Here is a 20,495-nt window from a genome sequence, read left to right on the forward strand (position 1 = left end):
CCCAATTTAACTGCAGAGCCAAATGGGTACAGCTTGTCCTAGTTAGGTGTGGGAGCCAACTTACGTATGTGGCTCCCACATAATGGTTATGGTTAGGTTAAGGGGTCAAGGTTAGGGTAATGGTAAGTGTTTAGTTAGAGCTCAGGTTAAGGTTATGGTTATGGTTAGGTTGAAGGGATACGCTTGGGTGATAGCTAGGGTTATGGTTAGGTAGAACAAATGGGGCTTCCGTTAAGATTCTGCAGGGGCATTGCACTCATGCTATAAGCTTGACACACTAGGGGCTTCTCCCGGGCTGTAGTTAGATGCTACTCAAACTTGTGCTTCCAAGTTGTATGAGATGGTGTCGGTGGGGCTGGACGTGAGCCTGAGATATGGCTGGACATGGAGGTGGAGCTTGAATAGGTCAAGGTCTACCCTTGGCTCTGTGGTGAGCAGCCTCTCACTCAATTGCAACTTACCACCAACTCATGCTGTTTGAAAGATTATTAATAATAATAATAATAATAGTAATAATAATAATAATAAATTTGATTTGTATAGCACTTTTCTCGCACTCAAAGTGCTTCACAGAAGCAAAATAAATGAAAAAAAGAAAATAAAAAAAGAAGTGCAGTTATGAGGGGGGGGGGGGGGGGATAGGGGGGAGCCAGATGGTGGAGAGCTTTATAGTTGAGGACCACCGTGTAATGCCATCCTAGGTGCTGCACGAAATAAAGATTTAACTACCCCACAGGGATTCCTGTAAGTTACACAAACCACATCCTAGCACTATCCTAGTTTTACACATAAAGTACAGTTTCTCTTTCTGTGTAGTGTACAGTAAACTCAGCAGAAACAGTGATCCTCCAACTCAGGAAGAGGACACTGGTGGCCCCAGAGCCCCCCCATCCTCACCGCCGGCCGCAGATGGAAGGTTGACGGTCACTGAGGTCGTCCGTCTTGGCCTCTGTGATCTTGAAGGACACTCTGTGCAGATCCGAGATCCCGATCTCCATGTCTTCCAGCATGCCGATCTCCTCACCTTCACAACACAGCACACAGCAGCGACGTGCCAGAGACACTCACTCAGGCCAAGTCCACACGTACCAAAACAATCTTTTTTTTCTCAGTTTTCCCTGGCATCGTTTCAAGAACATTTGCGTCCACACGGATCCATCTCAATACGACTCAAAAACGCTACTTCATGTTCCAGGCGTATAGGTGGCGCTGTTTTAGTTTTAGAAATTCACCGGAAACGGTCACTCAAGTAATAAAGCGTTAACGCAACCCTTTTGATCGTCTCAATTGGCGCACGCATGGCTGTTGTTTGTTTGTAAAATGTGGCTTATGTGGTTGTCCATCAGTCTTTTTTGCTCAGCGTGGTGGCACAGGAGCATAATATTTTGCGTAGTGGTGGGCCGTTATCGGCATTAACGTGCTGCGTTAACGCGAGACTCTTATCGGGCGATAAAAAAAATATCGCCGTTAATCTATTCTCAAAGTTGAACTAACCAGAAGCTGAGTGTTTAATAAAATATACTGTCCATAATCGCGCCATATGCTGGAGACAATGTAGCAATGATAATAGAAACAACTTGGGTGAGCTATGACACGTTTTGGGTTGATCGTAACATCAGAGCGTTGAAATAGTTGGTGTTGTTGTTGTTGTAATAATCCAAATCTTCCTCCAAACTGCCCGCCTTGGTACGGCGGTATAGGCGGACGCGTACCAGCCGTCTGCCGTCAACGCCGCCGCCCTCTAGATTAATTCCAAGATTAATCTAGATTTAAAAAATTTATCTATGCCCACCACTAATTTTGCGATAGTAACCCTAATAGGCACAATATCTTCTCCAGCAGGAACACGAGCATGTAGTCGGCCATAGTTGTTGTTATGAGACGTCGTCACAGGTTACAAGAGGTTACGCTCGAGGGGTGTGGCGATGACATCATCGAGATCATCATCGTTTTGGCCGTCCAGACGAACACTCAAGGGGTGCGTTTCTGAATTTATTCACCCTGGGACCTGGTTTCAGAAAACTCCGTTTTCATGCGATGCGTTTACAGGATTCGTGTGGACGATCGGCCAAAACGACGCAAAACATCTGCGTTTTAACCAAAAAACGGCTCAAATACAAAAAAAATGTGTGAGGGATGACCCATGACCTTTTGCTTCCAAAATGCCCTGCGATTTATCACTGTGGGAAGAGCCAAAGCTAAACCATCAGGGAAATCCTTTTCCACGTGTAGTATAAAAGGAACTCCTACTAAGGAGTTTGCTGGGATGGTACAAAGCGCAGGCGGGCTGTGTTACTCACTGTAGGTGCTAAGGGCCCCAGGCGGGCTGTGTTACTCACTGTAGGTGCTAAGGGCCAGGGCCGCGGGCCGGCTGTGTTACTCACTGTAGGTGCTCAGCAGGCTCTCAAACTGGGCCAGCACCCCCACCAGATGGAGCTGCCTCAGGAAGCCCTCGTCCTGCATGCCGGCAGACAGCCGCATGATGAACCCACAGGCCAGCGCAGACAACTGTACACAAACATAGATACACACACACACACACACACACACACACACACACACACACACACATAGAAACATGCACACACACACACACACACACACACACACACACACAGAAACACACACACGTACAACCACACACACTTACACGCACACACATATATGCACACATGCATACATGCACACATAGACACACACACACACACACACACACATTTTGTTAGGAGTGTGATGCAGCACTATATAACTAGTAATTGTGCTTCCATTGAAGTATGAACTAGCATTCGGTGCATTATGCCTTGCTATTACTGCCCTGCCTTCTTGGATTTATTTTGTACATGAGCAACTTCAGACACAAAGTCTTCAGACATCTGTACAACTTTGTAAACACTGCAGTGCCTAGAGGTGGAAATCCCCCAAAAAAAAGAAAAGTGAATTGGGGAGCCTGTGTGTGGGAGCCGTAACACAAACAACCTTATTATTTATATTTGCTATAAATCTGGAGTAGAATGCCCTGCCAAAGCACCTCTGGCTTGTAAGTAGGAGTAGGGAGTAGGAGTAGGAGTAGTAACACTATCATGCACTTTATGCACTTTATGCACTTTATGCTATTAACGGTGACAGTCAGTAATGGGACTTTTATATCAATACCATATTTCCGTCTTTACATGTATTTTAGACCAATGGTGGGGGGAATACACACCCTAACTCTCTGCCCAAAACAGATTTTGAATCCCATAGTGTTCGATTTCCATCTGAAACAGTGGATTTACTGGCTCTTTAATTGTTTTTCTTCGTGCCAGATTGGAGAATATATTGTAGCAGGATGTGTGTCGGCTACCTACTGCCTGACTGAAGACCACATCCCTCCTGTGCTGGAGGTGCAGGCCCTGGGGCACACTGCAGGCCGTCTCCTGCAGCAGCACGAAGGTCATGGCCCTCTTAGCCCGCTCTACCACGTCCACCACGCACTCCCTCAGCCTGGCCACCGGAGGGCGCAGTTGCTCCTTCCAGTCCCCTTCAGGAGGGAAAGGAAAAAGGAAATCAAGACCTGGTTTCAGGGAGGCATGCAGGAATATTATTTTTGGGGAAATGTTTAGTTGCTTCCAAATGTATTTGAACTTATTCATGTTTATATCAATCTATGATACTACTAATACTATCACTACATTTCCTTTCTGGTATTGTTTTATGAATCACAGAATAGACTATACATTGTAACTAAATAGTGACTCAGTTGTTAATATATAATAAAACCAGAATGTAGTGGGCAATTAATGTAGTGTCACATCGTGGAAGCAACAGCATGTCCACAAATGATAACTTGATGAACCTGCCTGTAGGGGGCAGTGTTAGTCCGTCTAATTATAAAGGCTTCGTGATACATACTGCTTGTATATGCTGTTCCAACATTCTCAGAAGTTTCACGGTGGAGAAAAAATTCACACACACACGCTCAAGCAGACAAACGCACACACACACACAATCACACGTACGCGCACAAACACACAGTTAATTGCATTGCCTTGTCAAAGACATCATGTCTTATCTAATTCTGCAAATACCGCCTCTGCATCAGGAAGAAGGGAGGAAGCACAACACTAACTGTCAGCTGTTGCCAGTCCACCTGTCCAAACACCCCCACCCCCACGGTCCTGTCATCAGAAGACATGGCTCCACTAATCTCATCCCCAGAGATAACCCCCCCGCCACTCATTATTCCCTCCCATGCTTCTGCTCAGACCTCCAGATGAGCGATTGCCCCCGTTGACCTGTGCCTGCATCTTCATAGCCTGGCCTGGGTGTGGAACGGTCTCAGTATGAATGCTTCATGTTCTCTTTAGATGCAAAGCAGAGAGCGTTGACTTTGTGCACACGTGTACGGATACGCATGTGCTTGCACAGGGCAAGCTTATTTTTTAATTGCTCTTATTATAGTGCTCCCACTCCCAGCTCTCTGTCTCTTCATCTCTCTCTTTCTATGTCTCTCTCGCTCTCTCTCTCTCTGTGGCCCTTGGTGGCCTGGATGAACTAATGCTGCTGCATCATTTGCCTTCTGCCTCTCTTTCCGATCTCTCTCTCTGGTTCTAAACAAATGTAGCTCTATCATGTGTCCCTCTCTCCCAGCTCCCAGTCTTTTTCTCTGCCTCACATGCTGGTAATAAACTAACATGGATCTTTCATGTGTCCCTCTCTGCCAGCTCTCTCTCTCTCACTGCTCTATCTTGGACCTCTCTCTATGTCTCTCGGCCTCTCTCCCAACTCTCTCTCCAGTAATAAACTAATGTTGCTCTATCATGTGTCCCTCTTTCCCAGCTCTATCACTCTCTATATCTCTCTCTCTCGCCTTCTCTCCCTCTATGTCTCTCTCTCTCTGGTAATAAGCTAATGCAGCTCTCCCTCATGTGCCAGTTGGCAGTGCTCCCTGGCTGGTCAGTGGTCTGAGTTCAGCCTGGAGGAGGGGGTTCTCAATGGGAAGTGGTGGGGGATCGCCAACCCCGGCCAGTCACTAATTAAAGGCACTGCAATATGTATTCCTGTCTTCCAGGGAGGGCGGGATGTCTGGGAAAACACCCGGTCAACATCCACCACTGTCAATTGGCCTTTATGATATGTTAACAGTGCTGATTGATTGCTCTGGTTTCGGCTTTGCAGCCAGAACATTAGGAGGTAGAACTGATTATTAAGCGTAGATTCCTTAAGGACAAGCGGCCAATACAAAGCCAGTTCCATCCGGTATATAACTGACCAACGAGGATCCGTATTGCAGGGTTGCTGGCTACTGTCGTACAATACAGCCATATGATGCACAAACAAGTATAACCTTCAACTGAAGTATCCTTTTCAAGACTCTACCCTGCTACTCCTTTCAAACAACATCGACAACATTTCCAGCATTTCTTTTCAGGAAGCATATTATTTTACCAGGATTGTGGGAGGTGATGACATCAGCGAGCTGCTGGTCAGGGATAGGCTCCCGGTTGTTGTTGTCTTGCTCCTGGAGTTTATCGACCATGGCGATAACACAGTTGAGACTTTTGGCAACGTTGGCCCAAACTCTGTCCTGGAAGAGCACAAGAGACAGAGTGAGTTGGAAATCAGCCCGAAGGGAATCAGCCCAAATGGCCATTTGACTATCTTCTCTTGCTCTCTTTTCATCCATCTCTGCCAGTTTTTTGTCACATTTCTACATAGCGATGTGTGAGGCGAATGACAGCAATATATTTTTACACCACAGCTTTATAAAAGACAAACAGAAAAGTAACTTGTAAATGTTGGTGTTCAACCCACTTTTACGCATAACATATTCAAACGTTTCCATCTTCCATAAAGGTAGTTACTCACAGCAAATCAGCGTAACCATATCCAGAACAGAAAAAAACGGCTAACATGAAGACAGATGACATCACAAGCAGCAGCAACCAATCCCACTTGCCCACTCCTCCTCATCGTATTCGTTGTGGTGGGGTATGGAGTCCTGCCTCTTCAGCCCTCCCCCGCCCTCTCCGTCCTCCACACCCCGCAGCTCTGTCACGTTGTTGTTGCACAACACAGGGCTCTCCGCGCTGGACGGCCCGATCACCACCGAGGGGCTGTGGCCCGGGAGCTGCTTCTTCTGGGCCGGGCTGCCGGTGCTGGGGCTAGAGTCCTGGCTGGGGTGGTGGTGGTGGTGCTGATGGTGTTGGTGGTGGTGTTGGCCTGCCTGTGCATGGCCCTTCCCCGGGGTCTGAGACACGAAGCCTGGCCGTGCGGCGTGCAGCGCCAGCAGGGCGCTCTTGACCATTTCATCGTTCAGGGCATGGACGAATTGCTCCGTCTGAGTGGTGACCAGAGTGGGGGCAATGCAGGGAGAGGGAGAGAGAGGAGGGTGAGGGATGAGGGAGTCATGCATTGCATTCACAGATTCTACGGTGCACTTATGGCAAACCCTCGCCGGTACAGGTGGGGAGTAGAGAGAGACAGCGCTGGACGGAGACAGAGAGAGAGAGGGAGAGACCAAAGGAAGATAAAGGAGAAAGCGAGGAGGAAAGAGAAAGATGCTGGGATGCTCCCAACTCACAAAAGAAGAATGATAACAACACAAAAAGAGCTCTGCATTTCGGGTACAGAGCGCACCCCACTCCGTTACTGCCAGAGTGAAGGGCCAAAAAATAACTACAACTGCGGCAAACAACAAACAATTCAATTACTTCTCGGCGCTTCCTGGCTTTCCTGCGAGGGGAGAGCCTCGTTTGATGTGCGGTTGGTGGGCCGCGGTAGGCTTATGATGAGCTGTAGAGCGGCATCCCGCCCGCCGCCGCCGCAAGGGTAGAGGAATAAACAGCGCAGAGCTCTCAGAGCTAATTGAGTTAGCACTGGCAACCGGCAATTATGTTACCACAGGGAACTAGAGTGCACCAGACATATGTGTGTATCTATATACTGTATACTTGGAGAAAAGTCTCAGTTTTCCAGCAATAAAAATAAGGCTAACAGTAGTAATGTCATGACTATTACCATAGCCATCCATGCTCTTTGCATTGTGTATCGGTGGGACGTAGCGGGCTTGCTAGTAGTGTGACAAATAGGAGGGAAATAGGGAGGGAGGGAGGGAGGGAGGGGAAGTTCCTGCAGTCCCTGTAGGGTCTATCACCTCCTGCCCATAGTCCTTGCCTTCAACTTGCCTTTGTTTGACTAATATGTAATTATCCAAACAAGGTATGAGAGTATTAGCAAATATGGAAAAGGGGGTTTGGTTAATTTCATTTCATAAATTGCCACATAGGATATTGTCAATTGGTGTCAATCCAGTTCAATTCTGTGCTGTGGACATTCATTATATAGTTTCCATATTTCCCTTTTCAGATGGAATATCCCTCTCTCATTTGCAACATGATACACAGAGATCTGTATCGTTTAGGAATGAGAGAGCAAGCCAAGCAATTAACTATGACAGAAACTGGATTTATTCTGTAATCTCCTAAAAAAAGAAGATCAGGAATTGAAAATGTTAATCCATATTCAAATTGAACCCATCTGGCCATAATGTTAATTTGCGATCGAGGGGGAGAGCATTCATTATTCATTATCTTTCGAGGGATGAGTGAACAAAATGCTGGTACGCTGGGTTCAGTCATACTTGGTTACATCATATCACCACGTTTTAACTGTGGGGTCAGAAAACCAATGTGTTCGGAGGAATCTGTATTCTCTCAACGTTTCGGGTCTACAGCGAGGCAGCGATTAAGACCATCTACCTACCCTAGTACTTGTTTCCGTTATTCATGAAAACATTAACTAAAAAGTATCTTCTCTTATTTAAATCAAGCTCAGTGTTTAGCGAAGACTGGGGAGTTTGGAAGAATTTTTAAAAAATAGTTGTATTTCTTGTGATGATATTTCAACAAAGCGTTCCTCATGAGCTTAGCCCAGCTACACTTTATTTCAGGAAAAAAGGGGCATGCTGGAAGTGCTTTGACTTTTGCCGAATGTTAACTATCAATGTCACTACCTGGAGCTTGCACTTAAACAGAGCCTGGGTCTGTTGAAGGTGGCATTGCTGTTTTTAGGCTGTGATAGCCATAGGATAGGATAGGTACATTGTACCTTTTTTTAACTTAGGGGCATTGTCACTACCTGGAGCTTGCACTTAAACGGAGCCTGGGTCTGTTGAAGGTGGCATTGCTGTTTTTAGGCTGTGATAGCCATAGGATAGGATAGGTACATTGTACTTTTTTTTTTAAACTTATCTCTATATTAAGTGGGCCTAACTTAACGAAACACCTGTGAAAGAGGGTGCCCACTTGATAACCCCAATGATACTCTGCTTACTGCTGTATTTACTGCTGTTAGTTGGGCTAGTTGTCTCGTGTTTTTCACCTTTGGTTGGTAGCTTGGTAGCCAGCGTGCTTGTAAGGTTGGTTTGGACAGGGGCTTCTGAATATGTGTTTTCCTTGGATTTTGGCACAAGGGATTATAACATCTGATCCTGTGTATTAATGAAATATTATTAAGACCATTGTTAATCCCACAGGTTCTACTGCTGTTCCTCAGCAGTAGAACCAGTAGAACCTGTTGTTTTTTAATACATGTTGTTTCCACCTGGTAGACAAAATTGCTGTGTTTCTTCAGCCCCTTACGGAGGGGGCCACTGTCACCTGTACTGTTGGTGTAGTCGCTGTTGTGGGGGACGGTGCCGTTGATGATGGGGAGTTGCTGTGTGTGTGTGTGTGTGTGTGTGTGTGTGTGTGTGTGTGTGTGTGTGTTTGTGTGAGTGTGTTCGCGAGTGTATGTATACTGATAGAAATCAGAGGAGTGTACAGTTGATTCAAGAGTTGTGAGAGGGAACAGTTGATTTGGTGTGGGACATTTTAGAGGCAGCATCATGCGCACACAGACATGCACGCATGCTCACACATACACACACTCACACAAGTGTGCGTTTTCACACACACACACACACACACACACACACACACACACACACACACACACACACACACACACACACACACAGTTTACACTCAGCTTGATGCTCACAATTGCTTATCTCCACCTTTCTCAACCTCCCACTGTCTCCCTAAGACACACACACACACACACACACACACACAACACACATGCCCAAGTGCACAGCTTGAGATTTTAATCAGAGCGAACAGCTACTTGTGCTGACCAGGCCAGGGGTTCAGTTGGCCTCGGGGTGCCCGTCTAATCAAGGATGGGGGGGAAGTGGTGACAGTGAGAATGTACCAATTAAACAGCCTGATTGGGCTGCTACTCCGCTGTGGCAAAAACAATCTCTCTCCCTCAACAGATTGCAATCTGACAGCGGCAGATGTAATTCATTAATTATACTGATAAAAAAAAAAACACACACTCACACACACAGCACTCTACCACCACCCAGCCAACTCCCCGTAAACCTCCGCCGCGCTATTTATTATCCTCGGTTTGTTTATTATTTCAATTTTTTTACGAGGCGTTATGGATATGTCTGGACGGGTATAACTGTCACAGGACATTATTTGACCAGAAGGTATATTGTGAACAGAACCCGGGCCCGGCATGGATTTGTGAACATATTAAAACTGGTTTATTAGCCTAGCCCACCCTCTTACTGGATATATGAGGGGTCATCGGCAGGCCCCTACTGTCCTCTTACTGGATACATGAGGAGTCATCGGCGGGCCCCTACTGTCCTCTTACTGGATACATGAGGGGTCATCGGCGGGCCCCTACTGTCCCCTTACTGGATACACAGGGGGTCAGCGGGGGGCCCCTACTGTCCTCTTACTGTGGCGGTTCGACGTTTCCAACGCCAATGAGACGGTAGAGCACAGCGATGAGGCAGTATGCTGGGCCAGCGGATTGTTTCCAGATGTTGATAAGCACTGTAAAAATGATAACTTGAAATTGCTGGTCTTAAAAGGATTTTTACATTGAGTGAACATAAAACTACAAGTTGCACTGTAAACTGTTTATTTGAGCTGTTTCAACTAACTTCCGTGCTGTTTCAACTAACGTTTCTGGTTAAAAGTTGATCTCACTCCATGAACTCAGTTGGCAAAATAAACAAATACGAATTGAATCCTATGGTTCCAACTTCCCATGCGTTAGTGCCCGGAAGTAGTGGAATAGGTGGTTGATTTCATGCATGTTATTATTTCTCTCTCCCCTGTCCCTCTTAAAGTGCTTGGGCCCGGTTTTGCTGTGGGACAGGAGGTCCGGAGACTGGTGGGCGAGAGGAGTGGTAGTGTGTATGAGTGTTGGTTGGAGATAGCTGGTGGTGGTTGAGTTTTTGTTGTTTTTGGTTGTTTTTACTTGTTTTGGATTGATTGGTTATTGATTGATTTATTTTGATCGTTTGTTTGTTGTTTCTTTGGTACAGAATCCCATCTAGGTGGGCTTCTGTTTTAAGGGGGGGGGATGTGACGACCCAGGTGGGTCTTTGACCCCGCCCCTGCTGTTTGTATGCCTGTGTCGCTCTCCCTACTAATTAGGAGATTGTCGGCAGGTGTGGGTTGGACCGGGACCGCAGTATATAGAGCCTGCCCAGACAACAGACCTGGCTTCTCCCTCCTCCGGGCATTTGATTTCCTTTGTTCGTGACCTCATGACCTTTTTGGTTACTTTCATTTATACTGACTTGCACCACACTTCTTATTATATTTATTTCAAAATAAATTCTTTATTGTTGTTGAAACAGCGTGGTCTCCCCAGTTTATGCATGCATAGAGCCAGCATGTCACATATGGGATCCTATGAATCCTATGGCATCCTAAGTTTTAAAGCTGTTTATTACCCTCATGGTGAAAAATAAACATGCAAAATTGTTTAAAATGAAAAAGCTGGTTTATTGTCCATTAGTGTAATTGTTAATAGGATTTCCTTTGTAAGAAAAACTCAAAATGGATGTTTTTCACATGAATGATTCAATATAATATTGACTTAGAATTCTTAGTGTGTACAACTAGATTTCTGAAACTTTCATTGTTATGAAAGACAAGTTATTTGGACCAAAAATAACTTTGAGAAAAACTTTCTCAAAACTTTTCTCAACTTTGAAATTAGCTGGTACAACTATAAGAATTAAGTTGGCACAACTGTGTGATATTTTCTTCAAAACGTAGAAGTTTGAGTTGACATGAAAACCCAAAAATCCTGTGCAGACAGTTGCCTTGAAATTTCAAGTTGAATTCACTTTTTATTTTTTACAGTGAGGGGGAAAACTATTGGCTAATGGCTTAAAGCACAGCCCCTGAGAATATAATGAAATGTTTGGAGCAAGATGGGTGGATTGGCTTTACAATGACTTGTGATGATAAGGCACAGCTGGAGGCAACTGCTTTAAACACACAATCAGAAACTTTGAAAGATGTAGATGGTGCATTATATCCAGGGTAAACATATTTGTGAGTGTGAAAAGCACCACCTGTCTCTCTGTGTTTCAAAAGACCTAGAGAATATTTGTATTTATTTACTGTTTTGTCTTCTGTATTTCATTCAGGTGTGAACAGGAGGAACAACTTAAACACACAAGATAAAACACATCAACAGCTGCAGCTTTAAAACAGCAAGCAAACAAAGAAAAACTTTTATATTCCTGTAGGTTTACCTCCTTTGACAATCCTCCTACTATAATTTTTTTTGATTTAATGCTGGGTACATTCTCGATGATTTTTCAAATGTAGAAAACGTGACACCACACACCTAACAAAACACTAAGATACATTTAACTGACGTTTGGAGTGTGGAAAGCAAACAATTTTGCCAACAGAGCACACCACACACTAACGGATTCCGTTCCACAACAACCAAATCTCTTGTGATCAAAATTTGGACTTTAGTGTAAACAAAAATATATGCTAGCTCTATCATTGTTTCTGAAAACTGGAAAGCGGCAAATTGGCTACTGGCTACTGGGCTACTGTCTTTCCCACATGACAATCAATTGCCTGTATCCTCGGCTGTCGTCAGGGATCCCCAAACACTACAGGATTGAAAATGGAAAAAGGTTTAATATTTTAATCGGTTGGCCCCAATCGGTAAACACACTGTTAACATACCCCACACCAAAGGATAATCTGGCCAAAAAAATCGGTAGAACCATCAAAAGATCGGGGCTTTGCCGATGAGAGTTGGGAGGGGAAATTTGGCACAAAATCTGTTAAATTATCCTGTAGTGTGTACCCAGCATAACTTCTGTATTTCTCTTAGATTTATTTCCCCACCATTTCCAAATTGCTTATCAAAGTCCAACGTACAGCTTTAAACATGTGTAATTACTGTACGATACCCTACTGAAGAAAAGGACCATAGAGACCACACACCTTGTCTGCCAGGTTCTTGAGGGCCAGGGTCAGCCCAGGGCGAGAGTGCTCCTGGGCAGCCTGGAGGAGCTGGTCTGCCAGGCTGGAGATAAGGGGCTGGAGCAGGCCCATGGTGGTCAGCACCTCCTGGGCCTTGGCCGTGTGCTCCGGAGAGTAGTAGATACACTGATAGGCTGTGCTGAAGCTGGAGAAGAGAGAGAGAGAGAGAGAGAGAGAGAGAGAGAGAGAGAGAGAGAGAGAGAGAGAGAGAGAGAGAGAGAGAGAGAGAGAGAGAGAGAGAGAGAGAGAGAGAGAGAGAGAGAGAGAGAGAGAGAGAGTTGCATTAAGTGAGTATATTTAACCACTCAGGGGAAGTACCTGAAAGTAAACAAGTTGCCATTACTGCGGTGGTGTCGGCCTACAATATGCGCATGTTTGAATTAAAGTTGTCCTAAACTTCAATTTTGGAATAAAACTGAATGCGAAATAAACAGCCTCCCTATCTTAGACAATACACTTTACTTAGAATCCCTGGATGTGCAGTGTAACAAGACATTTGCTAGAAGATCAAGAATAGATCAAGAATATTAACAGAAACAACGATATCAAGAGGATTTGGGTGCTTTGTTCATGTGTGGGTTTTAAGTTGACAAAGTCATCGCTATAAAATTAAACAGAATGTACAGTGGACAATGGACAATATTTTAGATTAAATTGGATTCAACCGTATTGTCATTGCACTTAGTATAAATACGGAGACATGAAATGCAGTTTAGCATCCAACCATAGGTGCCATCACTGTGCGGAGTTCTGCAGGGTGACAGACGCAAGGGAAGAACCAGTTCCTGAATTTGCTAGTCCAGGAACGCAGACACTCCTCCCCTCCTCCTGGAGGGGAGGAGTGTGTGGCTGGGGTATGTGGCAGAGCTGTCCCTGCAGAGCACAACCCTCTGCAATGCTGTCCGGTCAGAGACAGAGCAATCGCCTGATGGTGCAGTGGTAGAAGTTTACCAGAATCTGAGGTGGACCTTCTTCAATCTCCTCATGCAGAAGAGACGTGGGAGAGTCTTTTTGATCAGGATTAAGTGTTAAGGGTTCAAGTAAAATCATCTGAGATTTGGACATCTCAGAACCAAAACTGGCGACACACTCAACCTCCGTTCCATTGACAACGATGGAGGTGCGTTCTTCTTTGGAGAAGTTTAGGTAGTATTGTTGAGTTATGTGGTATTTGCTATTCATACTCATTGTTCATCCATCACTCTCGAGGAGTGTTAAATACATTTCCAGGATGGATACGGGATTACATACGGGATATGAACACAATGTAACTATGATAAAAAAATTCCTAAAGTAACCATAGCTGTTATTCGTTGTCTCCATAAAATTTAAAATCATATTTTGTTAATTTTGAGATTATAATTAAAATACTCTCCAAATTGTCAGTTTCATATTATTGTTTTTGGTTTAAATATGTTTCATCCTCTTTTTGTGTCTTTCATCAGGGTATAGTGTTATCACCAAGCATCATGCATCATAGCCTATGCTTAAATATTTGGACAAAGGCCAAAGAACTGTAGGAAACAATCACACTCTTCAAGCATTTAGATGTGGCTGTAAAAAACGTTCCGAGCACGACGTTACAGAAAGGTGTCGCTTGGCGAAAAATGTAGAGTAATATAATATAATCCCTGGTAGATACATTTTTTTTGTTGACATTGTAAGTATTTGTGCAGGGTTATCAAACTTGCTACCTCAGTTAATTCAGAAGGAAACAGAGGAAGAAGAAGCATCTGAAATGGAAGGTGAAGACATAGATGAACAAGAAGGAGATTCATATATATGGGACATTTCAGAGATCATTGAGGAAAACTATAAATTATTTGTTGGTCGCTATGATTATGTTCTCCAAAAGTCCTTTGCAGAAAAGCTATGCACATTACTCAAAATTCTTATTGTTGCATACAATTTTCCATTTGAGCTTATGATCATTCTTGGAAAGCACATGAAGCGCTAGTAAATGATTTTGCACAAGGCCACCTTTTCAAAGCTTTGCTCAACATGAGGCGGAAAAAGTGAATGGTTATTCTGAGAATGCTAAATAGCAGTGATGCAAATGTTTGTATAGAATGCTGTCGTGGCAATTTCCTTTAATAGATATTGCGTCTAGGACAGATGAGATTTCTAAATGCAAAGAGCACACAATAGACAATTATGGTTATATTTGGATAATAGTACAATAACATACAAACAATGATACAGCACAACATTCATACAACAAATGATAAAATAAGCATACAATACAATAATCCAAGATCTCAGATGGGAGTTCGCCCTGCGTCTCTCTATTAGGTTCGCAAGCAGTCCACTGCATGGACAAACGCGACGACTTCTTATACCGTTTCTGTCGGGATTCTGAGTGCAGCTGTGCCCCCCAATAAACCCAAACCCTTTGTTAACCAGATGGTAATCTATCGATGAACCTCCTCAGGATGTTATAAAATGGGATTCGCAGCAGTGTCTTATCAGTTGGAACACTGGCTTTCCTCCCCAGGGGGTCAAGAAAACAGGCCCATACCAACAAAAGGCAGCTTCTAACACATTCCCCGAAGGTGTCACAAACAGGCACATTCCAACAGACACAGAGACACATAATGTGAAAACTGTTTTTTCCCATTATACCAAGCACAAAGGTTAACATTTTAGACGACACTAGGAAAAGCAGGGTGAAACAAAGCCTAAGTTCATAAAAAGGCAACAGCATGTGGATTTTTCCATCACAAAGCATACGACTGTGGCTCAGGTGGTAGAGTGGGTTGGCCAATGATCTGAGGGTCGGTGGTTCGATCCCCGGCCTTGACACTTGTGTCATGGTTGTTGTGTCATTGGGAAAGACACATCACCCACCTTTCCTCGTGTGAATGTGTTTGACTGCTGTATGTTTGAGGTGGTGTTCGGAGGGGCTATAGGTGCTGAATGGCAGCCACGCTTCACTCAGTCTGCCCCAGGGCAGCTGTGGCTACTATTGTAGTTTACCACCACCGGTATGACTGTGTGTGAATGGTAAGCATCTTTGGTTTATTGAAAAGCGCTATACAAAATAAATATATTATACAGGCTTGGGGTTTTGCACTCAGTTTTAGTTTTAGAGAAAGTTTAGATGCACTAGAACTAAGGTTGTCAAACCGTTACGTCTGCTACATATTAATGTAGAACGCCATTGTGCTCACAGTTCACTTGTTATTTCAGAACCTCCCTAGTGAACTCACCAGCTCCCTTCTTTAAGTTAATTAAGAACTTTAAGGTGACCCTCATTAAAGAAAAAAGAGAACTATTTGATTCCACAACCACTCATTACCCTAGGTGCTATTCTCGTAGCTAATGCTACGTACTATTGTCAGCAGGTCTCAGCAGACACTGAGTCACTAAAACTTGTCAACGCAGTAATGCCGGCTGACGCAAGATGGATTAACAGACAAAAAGGCCCCCTGGATTTATGTAGTATATTTGTAGATTATGCAGTATCAATAGTATGTAGTGTATTTATAGATCACAAGGTAAATGTAGGTATTATACCGTATAGTGAGATAGTGAATTTTGAGGATGCAGTATATTTGCAGAGGATACTATATATTTAGAGATTATACTGTATATTTAGAGTCTTGAGTACAGTATGGCCTAATAGGCATAGAAAAAAAAATCCAGTAAGTGAAACACTCATAATAAGCACATCCATGGCTCAATGCACTTGTGTTTTATGTTCATGTGGTTGTTTGACTGAAGATACTATGCGCCTGTTGCAGTGGTCGGCTGTTGAATTTAATGAATAAAGCCTTCGACCACGGAGCTCGTACCAGCGTGTTTCAAGACTCTTGAGTCGAGTCACCCCGCACTGGATGAATAATGAATCTTGTGTTTATTTTAAGGGACCCATTTGATCTGAGAAGGTCACACCTTTGGCAGTTCATGGTTTCAGGGCAAAAATAAATATTAAAATATCACTCAAATCGAATATCCCCCTCCCTGGGCTGCGCTGAAGTTTGGTGTGACTTTCAATGAGTTTTGTGCTGACTTCACTGTAAGCGTGCAGCGCAGAATGCGACTGCGGAGGCTTGTGAGCCTCCCAGCTAGTCTGGAGTCAGCGCTGTGTGAACCTCTATATAGGCCAGACCCCAGAGCCTGGTCCGCAGGCACAATGCACTTAAGACGAGAACAGACAGGCATGGAGAGGAGGGGGAAACAGATAGGGCCTGATATAGATAGGTATGGGCATATTTCAATCTAGGTATAGATAGTTATAGACAGACGGATACAGAGTTAGGCAGATATATGGGTAGATGTAGTGTGTGCCAACTATGAAGATTTGAATCAGAGAGAGAGAGAGAGAGAGAGACAGAGAGAGAGAGAGAGAGAGAGAGAGAGAGAGAGAGAGAGAGAGAGAGAGAGAGAAAGAGAGAGACCTGTCATATGTTCTGAGGTCCTGCTGATCTGTGGACCTTACAGAGAATTGCGCTGGGCTCCAGCGTGTCTCAGGCTGGGATCTCCGAGCCCTGGTCTCGTCCTCACAGCTAATAAGCTCTCTGGAGAACCGTCCACAAGTTAGTCTGGACAGCCAATCAAAAGCCACGTGACACAGGAAGCACACACAATGTATAAACACCTGGCACAAAAGTTTCACACAAGAACTGAAGAGAGCCCCATATAGAATCCATCAGAGAAGAACTCATCGGTGCATCGCGCAGGACTAAAGATTTCTCTTTGTGTGCTACAAACAGAATATTGAAAAACTACAGGGAAAGTTAGAGGAGGAGAACTAGCGCCTCAGCGGCTTAGATTCAATAACGGCCCTGTTCGCTCATAAGTACAAATCCAATCCCATTAGGGCCGCCTATGCAGGCTATAAAGAAGGTTGGGAGCTGCAACCTGATGCCAGAGGACAGAGCTGATCCCCGACCCACCAAGCCGGCAAAGACAAGGGCCTTTATTTACCCCCCGGGCTGGGCTATCAATACAACATCTCCCTAACAAGATGGTAGAACACAAAGGGCAAATGATTGACCTTGAGCCAACTCCAGTTCGACGTCATCGGGTCTACTGGTGAACTAAGGGTTAAGTGTTTTTAAGCCCCCTGAGGGGAAATACTGGTCGTTGGATACAACTATTCAGAGAAGATGTAGTTCCAAGAAAAGAGGAGAGGTATATACTGTACATCCAGCAGATGCACATGTATTGCGTGTTGAATGGTAGCACTAGTACCATAGTGTTTGCATTTGAGGGCTAAGAGGTCTAAAAAGGAGGGGGGCTTTTTATCCACATGGCTACGACCCATTTGTGATACTTTTTTAGCACCGTCATTGTGTAGGAGCATTTAAATGAGCGATGTCGTATATGAAATGCATCACCCATCGTGGAGTTATACTATAGGTGTCCGAGAAGCTAAACCCTCTCTCAGGAGCACCATCAACATCCATTCATGGCAAGACACAGCCACACACAGTATGGTGTTATATATATGTGTCCGAGAGGCTTAACTCTATCTTGGACGCGTGTATCAACATAAACCGCTGGCAAGACGGAGCTCCGCACATCCACACACACCGTGGGGTTATATATAAGTATCCTAAAAGCTTAACCCTCTCTCGGACACGCCTCATATAACCAGTGAAGAAGAGCTTATGTTCCATCCTTTTGCCAAAATATCCTATGTATTTAGAGGATTCAATTAGGATGGAGCCTCACACACTTTTTAATCAAAGTGTAAAATAGTGTAGCGAAAGTGGCAGTTTGCGGAGGAGAGGGATTATGATAAACAACGTGAATTCTTTAATATATCCATGTTCTGTTTTGGGATGTTTCCTGTTCGATAACTAAAAGTAGGCTATCACTCTTTTGTAGAAAATTGGTGTCAAAAACTAAACTAAACACTGGCTTGGAGCACTGACTGCTATCGAGATGAATGATCAATACATGTAACAGCTCGCCATAATTACAGGTCTTTGTGTACAGTCCCATTCAGCTCTGTGATGTGTAATTATTATGTGTACAACAGACCTGAACGATCACCATCAAAGTAAAAAAAGACTTACGTAAGCTATGACCAATAGTTTTACATTTACAGACTCAATAACTAAATTAAGCTTCAATAATTAAACTAAGCTTCCCCACCTCCCCCTCCTCTTGCCCCTGCCACTTCCCCACCTTACCCCCTTTGTCCTCCTACTCCCATCCCCCCCCTCATCATACTTGAGGAAGAGGTGCGTCGCCTATTCCTCAAACAAAACACACGCAAAGCTGCCGGCCCCGACAGAGTCTAACCATCCTGCCTTAAGGCCTGTGCTTCACAGTTAGCGCCAGTATACACACGGATATTCAACAGATCCCTGCAGCTGTGTGAAGTCCCCTCATGCTTCAAAAGCTCCACCATCATCCCTGTCCCCAAGAAACCCACCATCACTGGACTAAACGACTACAGACCCGTGGCACTGACTTCAGTGGCTATGAAATGTTTTGAACGCCTGGTGCTGGCCCATCTGAAATCCATCACCGATCCCCTGCTGGACCCACTGCAATTTGCCTACAGGGCAAACAGGTCAGTGGATGATGCAGTGAACATGGGGCTGTACTACATTCTGCAACACCTGGATCAGAATGGGACCTATGCAAGGATCCTGTTTGTGGACTTTCAACATCATCCCTGGAATCCTCACCGCCAAACTCTCCCACCTCTCTGTTCCCCCTGCCATCTGTCAGTGGATCACCAGCTTCCTGACTGATAGGAGCCAACATGTGAGGTTGGGAGCCATCACATCGGATACAAGGACTGTCAGCACTGGTGCTCCACTGGGTGTGTCCTGTCCCCTCTATTGTTTTCCCTCTACACCAACGACTGCACCTTGGGTGACCCGGCTGTCAAGCTCCTAAAGTTTGCAGACGACACCACTGTCATTGGTCTTATCCAGGACGGTGACGAGTCTGCTTACAAACTGGAGGTTGAGCGGCTGGTATCCTGGTGCAGCCAGCACAACTTGGAGCTTAACACTCTAAAGACTGTGGAGATGATTGCGGACTTCAGGAAACACCCCCCAGCACCGCCCCCCCTCACAATAGCAAACAATCTGGGGTCCAGAGTGGACTCATTCAAGTTCCTGGGAGTCATCATTTCCCAGGATCTGAAGTGGGAACACAACATCAGAGCCATACTCAAAAAAGCCCAACAGAGGATGTACTTTCTAAGGCAGCTGAAGAAACATGGCCTACCACAGGAGCTTATGGCCATCTTCTACATAGCAGTCATTGAATCCATCCTTTGCAACTCCATCTCAGTCTGGTTTGGTGTGGCCACAAAGAAAGACATAAACAGACTCCAGCGCACCATCAGATCAGCGGAGAAGATCATTGGAATCCCCCTGCCCTCCCTTCAGGACTTGTACCTTGCAAGAACCAAAAAGCGGGCTGGAAAAATTACCAGTGACCCCACACACCCCGGGCACCATCTCTTTGAACTCCTCCCCTCTGGCAGACGCTACAGATCACTGTATGCCAATACATCCAGACACAAACACAGCTTCTTTCCCTCTGCCATCAAGCTAAAAAGCAAAAGTCCCTCCTTCAGCCCATATTTATATATGTATATTTTATGCATAATTAATATATTATGTATATTTTGTCTATAGACAAAGATTTGTCTATATACCTACTTGCTACTTGTGCTGTGTCCCATGGCACGCAGCCTATATCTTCCCTATGTGGAAAATTTCTATATTGTGTGCATATGTATATGTATGTTTGTTTGTATGTCTATTGTCTACTGTCTGAGAGAGTGTCCACCCTACCGGAGTCAAATTCCTTGTATGTGTACGTACTTGGCCAATAAATCTGAAATACAGTTCATTAACTGTAAAAGTTCAAGTTCTTAAATTGATAGTAACTTAGGAGCTACTCGGTCCTGTTGTAGTCTGTCACGATTTGGAAGTACGTATTGGCACCGTGCACCGTACATGATACAGGTCAGTACAGGCCACCATGGTTGTTGGAAAGGGTGGAGTGATGGGCAGGAATTCAGTTGGATGCAATCTGAAACTTCACCGCTAGATGCAACTAAATAATTAATTTGTGCACACTGCACCATTAACTTCCATCCCTGCTCGACCACTTTGCACATTCAGGGAATCTTTCTACAACGTAAAAAAAACTCAAGCAAAG

The 20,495-nt window shown here is 44.6% G+C and overlaps 1 protein-coding gene across 1 annotated transcript in view; it reads right to left on the minus strand.

Moving 5' to 3' along the window:
* The window catches only part of inpp4b (inositol polyphosphate-4-phosphatase type II B), a 114,812-nt gene that overhangs the window by 13,062 nt on the left and 81,255 nt on the right, over nucleotides 1-20,495 (minus strand). Inside the window, exons 10-15 of the mRNA XM_084465652.1 lie at nucleotides 12,315-12,498; nucleotides 5,939-6,319; nucleotides 5,428-5,566; nucleotides 3,348-3,520; nucleotides 2,385-2,508; nucleotides 898-1,024 (exon numbers count right to left, since the gene is read on the minus strand). Of these exons, the coding sequence (XP_084321778.1) occupies nucleotides 898-1,024; nucleotides 2,385-2,508; nucleotides 3,348-3,520; nucleotides 5,428-5,566; nucleotides 5,939-6,319; nucleotides 12,315-12,498 (1,128 nt within the window). The remainder of the gene's footprint in view (nucleotides 1-897; nucleotides 1,025-2,384; nucleotides 2,509-3,347; nucleotides 3,521-5,427; nucleotides 5,567-5,938; nucleotides 6,320-12,314; nucleotides 12,499-20,495) is intronic.

This window comes from Micromesistius poutassou (genome assembly GCF_964030765.1).
Source record: "Micromesistius poutassou genome assembly, chromosome: 3".
Lineage (NCBI taxonomy): Eukaryota > Metazoa > Chordata > Actinopteri > Gadiformes > Gadidae > Micromesistius > Micromesistius poutassou.